Source organism: Leptosomus discolor, chromosome 24, assembly GCF_034619465.1.
Source record: "Leptosomus discolor isolate bLepDis1 chromosome 24, bLepDis1.hap2, whole genome shotgun sequence".
Taxonomy (NCBI): domain Eukaryota; kingdom Metazoa; phylum Chordata; class Aves; order Leptosomiformes; family Leptosomidae; genus Leptosomus; species Leptosomus discolor.
Genome location: NC_141414.1, coordinates 6,425,360 through 6,435,463, shown reverse-complemented (window position 1 = coordinate 6,435,463; position 10,104 = coordinate 6,425,360). Strand labels below are relative to the sequence as shown.

Genomic DNA, 10,104 nt, shown 5'->3' with positions numbered 1-10,104 from the left:
TGACGCGCCGGCCCGGGCCGGCGGCTCCTGCCGGCACCCGTAGGCGCTGAGGAGGAGGAGGAGGAGGAGGCGGCGGCGGGACCCCGCGCCGGCCCCGCCCCAGGAAGCGACGCGTTGGCGGCGGTGACGTTTCCCCGGCGGCCGGGCGGCGCAGGAAGCCATGGCGGCCCCGCTGGCGGCGGCGGCGGCGGCGGCTTCGGGGGTGGGCGGCGGAGGGGCGGCGGGAGCGACGGGGCGGGCGGGGCGCGGGCCGGCGCTGCGGGAGGGGGCGCGGGTGTCGGCGCTCTGCCTGGCCTGGTACGGGCTGAGCGCCGGCGGGAACGTGGTGAACAAGCTGCTGCTCGGCGGCTTCCCGCGGCCCGTCACCGTCTCGCTGTTCCACATCCTGGGGCTGTGCGGGCTCCTGCCGCCGCTGCTGCGCGCCTGGCGGGTGCCCCCCGCCGGCCCGGCCCAGCTGCCGCCCCGCGCCTACCCCCGCTACATCCTGCCGCTCGCCTTCGGCAAGTACTTCGCCTCCGTCTCCGCGCACGTCTCGCTCTGGAGGGTCCCGGTCTCCTACGCGCACACAGGTGAGGCCCGGTGTGTGTGCGGGGGGGGTTGCCCGGTGGGGGGGGGTCCTTGTGCCCGGTGTGGGCCCGTGGAGGTGCCCGGTGGGATGTCCCAGCTCCAGGCAGAGGGGACCCGGTGCAGTGCCCTGGAGCCCGGTGTGTGCTCTTACGGCTGCCCGGTGGGATGTCCCGGGCCCCTGCGGTTGCTTGCACTGGTGCCCACTGGGGTGACCTGAAGCCCAGCGTGTGCTCGTACGGGTGCCCAGGGCGGCGGCGTGGTCCCCAGTACGTGCTTGTACCAGCGCCTGGTGCAGTGACCCTGAAGCGCAGTGTGTGCTCACAGGGGTGCGGTGTGCTGTGCCCAGGGTGTGCTCGCATGGGGGCCCAGTGCTGTGCCCAGGGTGTGCTCACGTAGGTGCCCAGTGCGATGTGCTGTGCCCAGGGTGTGCTCGCATGGGTGCCCTGTGCTGTGCCCTAGTCTGTGCTCATACAGGTGCCCAGCGCGGTGCCCAGGGTGTGCTCGCATGGGTGCCCAGTGCTGTGCCCAGTGCTGTGCCCCAGTCTGTGCTCATACAGGTGCCCAGCGCGGTGCCCAGGGGCACCAAGAACCGGCCCCTGTTTGTACAAGTGCCCGGCGCGGTGCCAAGGAGGGACGACCCAGTGAGCGCTGAGGTTGTGGCTTTGGTGGGACCAGACCTGAGCCCCTCCTCCATCCCCAGCACTCACCCTCTGCTGGCAGCGGTTAACGGAGTCGGCCCGAGCTTTGTGTCCCCACCGACATTTTCTTTCCGTTTGCAGTAAAAGCGACGATGCCAATATGGGTGGTTCTTCTTTCGCGGATCATAATGAAGGAGAAGCAGACGACGAAGGTGCGGACAGGTTTGCTGAGGTCTCTTCTCTTGGTGGTGTTTGTGGTGGGCTCTGCTGGCTGGGATCAGGCAAGCTCAGGCTGGGGTTAGCTGGGTGAATTTTGTGATGGAAATTAGGTTACAGGGATTTGATAAGTTCCTTTTCCTTTTATTGGGACTGTAAAGAAAACACATCTAAACGTTGAGCGAGGTGATGCTCTCTGATACACCGGAGTTGTTACAGGATGTATTGTAGTCACTGAATTTCCTCAAATTACAAAAGTATAGAAGTTGATCCCTGGTTCTGTTGCTTTATTCTTCTTTCCCTCCTCCTCCCCAAATCAGCAATATGTATAAACTCTGTTGAAATTAAAATTTTTAGAAGATGTAAGCTACTCCTCTCTGTCCCTCTTTCAGGTGTACTTGTCTCTGATCCCCATAATAACTGGTGTCCTGTTGGCCACGGTCACGGAACTTTCCTTTGACATGTGGGGACTCATCAGTGCACTTGCTGCTACTCTGTGTTTTTCGCTTCAGAACATCTTCTCCAAGAAAGTAAGTGTTGCTGTTCATGGCGTTGGTCAGTAGCGTCATCCTTTAGCAGAACAGTTATGTATTTTCCAGTACATATATATTTATCTTTTTTTAAGTTGCCTTTGTAGTCAGAGGAGCCCAAAGTAATGGCTGGCTGGTTGTGTGCCTGTTCTCGCCAGCCCTGCCTACCTGTCGGAGCTGTTGCACTGAAAATTGGGCAGAACTCAGAGTTTATCCTGAGCCTTCTCTTTACTCCTCCGCCTGGATTTTTTTTGTCCGCTGACAGTTCAGTAGTGCGTAAATTTAACAGTTCATTTCGTTTGGAAGCTCTTAATGTGTCTTGCAGTATCGAATCCTTTCTCCGTAGTGAATGAGTCAGTGTCAACACTGGGCATTCCTGAAAATCTTAGAAACAAAATGAAACTGTAGGTCTTGAATCTGTTTAGTTGCAAAAGGGTTTCTGGTTTGCAGAGCATTTTAAATGTATTATTATCTTGTTAATAGTATGAGTCACCACTCAAGAAACCGTTGTTTTTTGAATAGACATCTGTTTTTCTTTGGTCATCCTTATAGGAAGTTCACACTTTAACAGTATTTACTTATTTTCATAATTTGTATTTCATCTGAAGCTGTTACTGTTACATGGCTCCTGAATCTCTACTGATAAGGTGGGCAGTAGCTGAAGAAAGGCTGTTTAATGATGTTTTTTGTCAGGTGTTAAGAGATTCCCGAATACATCATCTTCGTTTGCTGAACATACTTGGGTGCCATGCTGTGTTCTTCATGATCCCAACGTGGGTTTTGGTAGATCTTTCTTCCTTCTTAGTAGAGAATGATTTGGTAAGTGTTGTGTTAGGGAAACAAATACGGTTTGTTAGTAAGAATAATTTGTTGGTAAAAAAGAAAAGAGGAAAAAAAATGCAGTAACAGACACACACCATCCGCTGTACCTCTAAAGTGCATTTAAGTGTTTCAGTGTAGTTCCTCATCGGCGTGGAAGGAACTGTTGTGAAATACCCACAGATTGTTTCACAAAACAAGATAAAAAAGTGTTTATTGCAAGAATTCCCGTCAGGGTTAGGAGAGGCAGCTTATGTGACAGCGTAAAGCTCGGGCATTAGTAGCTGGCGACAGGACAGACGCCCCCAGAGAGCGGGTTACGAGCCTGCAGAGATGTTCTCTCGGAGTTGGCAGTTGCGTAACGTCACGTGCTCGGGTGCCTCCTTAGAGTTAAGTTGTGGATGTTCTGCCGGTCAACGGCAGGTAAGAAGTGACTCAGGTTGTGTTTCTGTTTCTTTGTCTCTTATCTGAAGCCTGAGATAATTTTTGTTTCCTTGTAACATTCATCTTTATAACAGAGCACGATGTCTCATTGGTCCTGGACCTTGATGCTGCTTATAATCAGCGGGTTCTGTAATTTTGCCCAGAATGTCATTGCCTTCAGTATTCTCAACCTGATCAGCCCGCTGAGCTACTCCGTTGCAAACGCCACCAAAAGAATCATGGTCATCACCGTGTCCCTTATAATGCTTCGCAACCCGGTGACGAGCACCAATGTCCTTGGGATGATGACAGCTATCTTGGGGGTCTTCTTGTACAACAAGGTAAGGGGGTGGGTGGTTTGTTCAGGAAACTCGGTCGAAGCGGTCCCGTGTTTGAAGTATCCAACTTTGAATTATTTTTTGCACAACAAGTTATCAGCCAGCAGAACAAACGGGTAGGGCGCATGGCGTAACACCTCACTGCAGAGGAGGGACGTGTATCAGCCGAGCGAAGTACTCGGGTGTTTGGGCCAGGCCAGCCTCTAAAACATCCAATCTTGATCTTAGTGTTTTCGTGGAAAATGAAGGGCGAGAGGTAACTCACTCAAATCTCGAGCAAAAGAGCCGCTTGCTGATTTGGCACGTGAGAAGAATGAGGTTTTTTATTAGAAGCCACTAATATTTTAAGACTAACAGGCATGGACAGTAGTGTAATAACACGGTGTGCTCTTTTCTAGGTATGTATGTTAGGTGATATGCAAGAAAAACATTCTTTCTTTCTTTCCTAGACAAAATACGATGCAAACCAAGAAGCAAAGAAGCAGCTACTTCCCATTACCACTGGAGACCTTGTGAATTTGGATCGGCACCGAAACACTCCTGAAAAGTCTCAGAACGGACTTACGGCATTTGCACAACATGGAGACTATCAGTACGGGCGAACCAATATCTTAACAGACCACTTCCAGTATAACCGGCAAAACTATCCGACTACCTACAACTTAAATCGTTTTGATATATAGAGTCCTGGCAAACAGGTATAGACTGTGATATCAAGGTGTCCCCAACATTATCAGAAACGTTTAGTACATCCGTGAATGTAAAGCCATTTTATCGTACCGAAGGGAGGATGCATGGGTAGTGGAAGCGGTACAGACCTCCAGCTGCTGCTCAGCAGACCCTGACACGTGAAGCAGCGAGATCTGACACTGGAAGTACCTGCACGGTGTAGCTCTTGTCCAGAGATCCTGGTGAAATGCACGTACAACACCTCAGAGTCCAACATCTGCTGTCACGGCTTCTTTTCAGAGTCTGTCAACTGACTGTTCTTTTGGCAGCTAAATTCTGGCCAGTGTTTTGTTTCCCTGCTGGTCACGTCACCTTCAGTTTGTTCTCTAATATGTTTTAATGATACTTTCTTTTAATGAAACTTCCAGAAAGAAGTGAAACTGGGGCGTACTTCAGGTTGTCAGGAGTGGTCTGTCGGAGGAGGGTTGACGCGTATCAGTGTAGGTAAACCTGGGTCCATCTCGAGCAACTACGAAACTTCACGTGGGCGTTCCCTCCTTTGTGCCTCCGCCTGCAGTCTGTGCTGACAAAGCAGGAGAGTTTCCGAAAGAGCAGACGGTAAAGATCGATCTCTGCCAGAAGTGTACTTCAGGCATGAGAGAGAATTCTCTAAAATCACTGTTGTTGTAGACAACAGACAAACAGAGCTTGAGGTAATTGTTTTCTGAGTAATGTGGTCCTGTAACCTCAGCCATCGCTCTTCCTTGGCGATACGGAGAACACCTTCACAAATAAAGTGTTTGGAATAATACAGTTTTTTTTTACGCGCTTCACGCCTGTTGTTACAAAACTCTTCTGTTGCTTTAGAAACTGAAAGGTTTCAGGTGTTTTCTTCTTGGTTTTATGCATAAATTATGCTCTCTTGTATGATTCATATATTATGAATGCATTAATTTGGATCATCATCATTCTTAATTGTTTCTTAAGTCTATCTTTTTAGTCCCTAATCCGTTTTTTAGGTTTCTTAATGACTGCTGTTGCAGGTGCTGTGTGCAGCCTGACTTCCACTTTCCGCTGAAGGAAGTTAAATGTTGTCTCCTCTGTTCCTGCAGCTGCCCCAGCCCGAGCAGTACGTTGTTAAAAAAACCCCAAAACGTTTGAATCCGCAGTAAATAGTTGATCTCTGGTGAAGGAGCAGCGATGCAGTTAAATGAACATACTTCATTCTAGCCAAGCTGGTGGTTGTGCGTCAGGTACTGCATTTGTGCGGGACAGGGAGGAAACCCGCTGGGCTTGGGTTTCGCTGAGCAGACCGTGACTGTTGTTACTTTAGGGAAAGAAGGTTGTAGGGGCCGCCCTTCCTTCACAGGAAAGCTGTTGTACAGTGAGACTTTTGACAGCGTGAGTGTGGTGTTCTTACTAGAGAGGTATTAGGCACCAGTGAGAAAATTCAGGGTTTGGTACAGAACACTTCCTCCACTTATTTATTGCTTTAAAAATGACCGTTTCCGCGATGAGATGATGATTTGGCTCCTTTCTGGATAGTAAAGAATTTATTTTTAGTTCCAAGTCAACCTGATCTTATTCTTTTGGCTGATGGGGGAGGCAGTTCCGTAGACTGCCTTCCCCCATACCGTCCGAAAGAGGAAACGGTCCTTCTGGCACCTCAGAGCTGGGTTAAACACGCTGCTAATGCTTGTGAGCAGAACGTGACTCGACTGGAGTTGGGTCTGTTCGTGCTAGCTTAGAGCTTGGGCTTTTAGCTTAGAAAATCTAAATAAATTATTCCCTAACAGGTTAACAAGAACAAGAGAATGAGGAAAAGCATCATTTCAGGTGAAATTTCTTTTGCCTGTTCCAGTATTAGTTGATGTGTAATTGTTTCTTTTTAATACGGGAAAGTGCAAAATGTGTCCTTCTGAGGCTCACTTCCCAATATTTAAGTGCTTTTACAGACATGTGAAAAGGAGTGTGCGGACTCTGGATTTGGATTAGGTTCTGGCTCTCCAAAAGCCTGCTTTGAGGGTGAGATAATCTAGGCTGAGATTTTTAAGAGGGGCTGAAGTTCTCCAGCCGCTTTCAAAGGGAGCCAGCTGTAAACGGAGTCGACTCCTGCAGATGCTTGATTGTGTTCCTGGTGCCTCCGTTTCCCATTTGGAAAATGCAGGTGGTTCCTCCCCGCTTCGTAGCGGGGTGAAATACCAGAAAACAGTAGCAGCGGGGGGCCCCAGGGATGTACAGGCATGCGGTGAGTTCCTCCATACGTCTTCTGGTATGTCTGCTGCCGTACCACCTGCGTGCAGCTTGACCTGTTACTTGGAGCGAAGCTCCACGTGCTTTAATCGCCGATCAGAGGCTTTCTTAAATATATTTAGATGGTTTCCCTTTAAAGTACATAACCAGATCTCTCTTGCAGCTGTTTGCAGAGAAAGCTTGCTCCGTGCGCTTACGGCGGCAGGTCTTTAGCTCAGCTTTTTCTGTCAGGAGCGGGGCCGCAGGTGAGGGCCTTCTGCTGAAAAGACCTCGTCCCAAATTCTGGTCCGGGCTCGTGGCGTCGCTGTGTCTGTGAAACAAAACTGCTGTCCTTGCAGAGCGAAAAGGGACTGACCCAAACCAATCATCCGTGTAGGGCCCAGAGAGCGAGTCTCTTCCCTGGAGACTGCCTGACAGTCTTCGTGCTCTTCTAGTTCAGGTCTGTGGTCAGCAAGGGATCATTTCGTCTGGTAGAACGAGTAATTACAACGGGTGAGGGAATTGGTTACGGGAGGTGGTTTTGCTGAGTACCTGAATCCGAGTCCTTAAGCAATATTGCCCACATTCAGGTAAAGGAAGTTTCTGATACTGTTGTAACACATATTTTAATCTTGGACCGCTGCAAGATTTTGTTTGGCAAGGTGAAACCTTTGTTTTACGATGGTTTGTAAATTAATGACGTATTTAACTGTGTACATAGGTCTGTAGAAAGTATGGAAACACTGGAATAAAAAGGGCATATCTAGACAATCGTGTATAATGACCCTGTTATTAAATCAAAGTGAAGGGGGTTGGTTTGGGTATTTTTTTCTTCCTTGCAGGAAGCTTCGGGAGTGCCACACATTGGTAATGGCCTCTTGCGAGAAATCGGATTAATGTTTCGCTGTAGGGGTGTGACACCTTGCCGGATGTTTACGCAGCCTGAACCCAGGGTGGTGTGGATGCCGTGCCTAGTGGTAGGACACTAACTGCTGGTGTCTAGAAATGGTTTGGTTTCTATCGCGCATTTCTAACATACGTGTAAATACATCACAAAATTGGGAAATTCTTCCCAAAACAGTCCTGGCTAGTTCTGGAGAGACCAGGGTGACGGACACCAGTCTCTCCCTGCTACACGTGGGGTTTCTGGTGACAGCTCCGTAGACTATTTGGTGCTTTTTGAAGATCACTGCTATTTCCCTTGCAGATTGATTTTTAGGACTCAGTAGTGACTAGAGCGTCTTTATCATCTGGTAAAGAGCTTGTGGGTTTTCAGTAGTTGAATGCTAAATAAAATGGAGGCGATGCTTGGGCTTTGTAGGTCTACAGCGATTTGTAAAATTAGTGTTGGCAATTTGGGGTCAACTCATGACGGCACCTGAAGCTCAAGACCTTTTTCTTTCTCATGTGTGTTCCAACCCACATTTTTCTGATGTAGCATTTTGCAGCAGAAGAAACTTCTGCCATGTAGCTCTTTGTAAAAAAGGTGCAATATAAATAACAGGAAAGTTTTGTTTTTCTGAGGCTTTTACTTCTGAACCATGTTGTAAGCTGTTAAAAATAATTTTGAAATATCTTTGTGGTGATGGTACAGGGTGGTGAAGCAAATCAGTTAATCCTGAGATGACAGGTGTATGATACAATCACATGATGTAGATAGGCCAACATGGCAGTCAGCAGCCATCTTTTTTTATGGGTTTTTAAAAACTTTTTTTTTAAATGTTTGATGTTGGTACTCTATAAATTGATGTGAATATGGGTGGGTTGACAAAAAATAAACCAAAAAGCCCCCACACTCCTTCCTGTATGAAATGTGGCACTTCAGGAAATGAACACTTTTGTGGTGTTTTCCTGTTTGTATTTCAACTCTCCTTCCGCGAGCTTCGGGGTGTCACTCGGCCGGTTGCCTGCCACGTGCCCCCCCAGCCTGTCGATGCTGCTGCTGGAGCTGGGATCCCCTACGGGCTGATGGGGGATCATCCCCAACCACACCAGTGACTTCCAGGTACTGGGACTCTTCCTGGCTAAAGTAAATCGGATGTGCAGATGGTTTTTGGCAGCTGCCTCTGCCGGGTAACTGTAGCTTTTGGGGCATTTTGTGGCTAAACCATTGCTGCCTGCTGAGGCACCTGGCGGCCTGGATGGCGACTGCGTGGGCTCTAACGTGCAAAGCAGTAACGTTCGTGCTGGGATGGAAGGCGGCAACAGGAATTTTTGAAAAGTTTCTTCCTTTTAAGTATAAGCTAAGATTTGAACTTAATCTGGTCTTCTGGGATCTGTATTAATTTCCAGGACTGCAGAGTGATGTAGAATCATGGTCAGAGTCTGTATTTGATTTTTTGTTTTTTTTTTTTTGTTATTTGGATACATGGAAACATCCATCTTTCTGAGTTTTTATATTCTGTAGCTAATACAGTGGGATCTTCATGGTATGTCTTGTTAAGAATAAAAAGTTCTGCCTTTTTGTGAGGATGTCTGTGAGTGTTATCTGTGTGACTGGGAATCTTGTAAAGTGTAATTTAATGCCTGAAGCGCAAGATAGCGATTACAGCTGCAGGTGAGCATGAGGATACTCAGGTTTGCTTTTGGCTTCATACGATTCCCAGCTGATGGCTTCCACTAGTAGATTCAGTTTTCCTAAAATACTAAAGGACACCAAAATCATTTGTGCCCTGCTTTGAGTTTTGATGTCTGGTCCTCATATAAATGGTCTTCAAGCCTGGTGGGGTTTTTTGAATCGTGCAAGTAGAGGGTGTGGAGCAGTTTCTGCCGTGTTTGTACCTCTTGACGTGGAGATGAAGCCGATCAGATCGGTACCTCGCTTTTGAAGGAATGTTTTCCTGAATCCAGCAGGTGCGTAAATGTGGTGTATTTGTAATCCCGCTTTGAAAAATAATGGGGTATCAGGTGCAAAAGGAAAGTCAAGAACCACAAATGATTTGAACATTTTCGTTTTAACAGCGTAAAGAAATGAGGCCAGAGACAGCAACACCGCTTAGGTCATGTCCCTGCATCGCATCTGCACTTTCTTTCCTTCATAGTTACGTTTTACTGAGCTTCCTCCGTGTCTCCATGTTCCTTTTCACACCATGCCCATGGCCGATGTGCTTTGTTTCAAAGTGCCGCCGCGATGGGTTGTCCCCCAAGATCAAACGGATGCTAAAGGACGTGTTTTCTATGAACACTCTCTGTACGTTTCTGGCAACTGAACTGCAGCTTTCGAGGCGGTGTTTTGAAAGTCGAGGAGCCACGTTCTTCTCAAATCGGGGTGGCCCGCAGCTCTGCAGGTGCTCGGGGGGGTGGAGCGGGGCGGGGCCGGCGGGGGCGCTGTGCGGGCACCGAGCCGGGCCAGCACCGGGGAAGGGGCCAGGACGGGACGAGAGGGCTCCTGCAGCGCTGACAGAGCGGCCTGAGGCCCTCGCCGGGCCTGGGCCTGCCCCGGTCCCGGTCCCGGTGCCCGCCGTCACGGCCGCCCCGCGGCTCCCCTCATGGCGCCTCGTCCCGCCCTGGGCGCGCGGGAGGGGGGGGAGAGGAACGGCCCCACGTGCCCTGCGCCGCGCGCCGTCTCCATAGCGACGGGGCCGTAAAGCGCGGCTGCGCTGTGCCGCCTGGCGTCTCGCGGCACTTCCGGCCGGTGCGGCCTAGCAGCGGCGGCGGCGGCGGCGGCCCGTT

The 10,104-nt window shown here is 49.5% G+C and overlaps 1 protein-coding gene across 1 annotated transcript; it reads left to right on the top strand.

Moving 5' to 3' along the window:
* Positions 1 to 160: 160 nt before the first annotated feature.
* On the top strand, positions 161 to 5,011 carry SLC35E1 (solute carrier family 35 member E1). The gene is made up of 6 exons (XM_009952067.2): positions 161 to 569; positions 1,347 to 1,417; positions 1,814 to 1,951; positions 2,645 to 2,770; positions 3,289 to 3,534; positions 3,981 to 5,011. The coding sequence occupies exons 1-6, from the start codon at positions 161 to 163 to the stop codon at positions 4,212 to 4,214; spliced, it is 1,224 nt and encodes a 407-aa protein (XP_009950369.2). The 3' UTR covers positions 4,215 to 5,011.
* Positions 5,012 to 10,104: the final 5,093 nt, after the last annotated feature.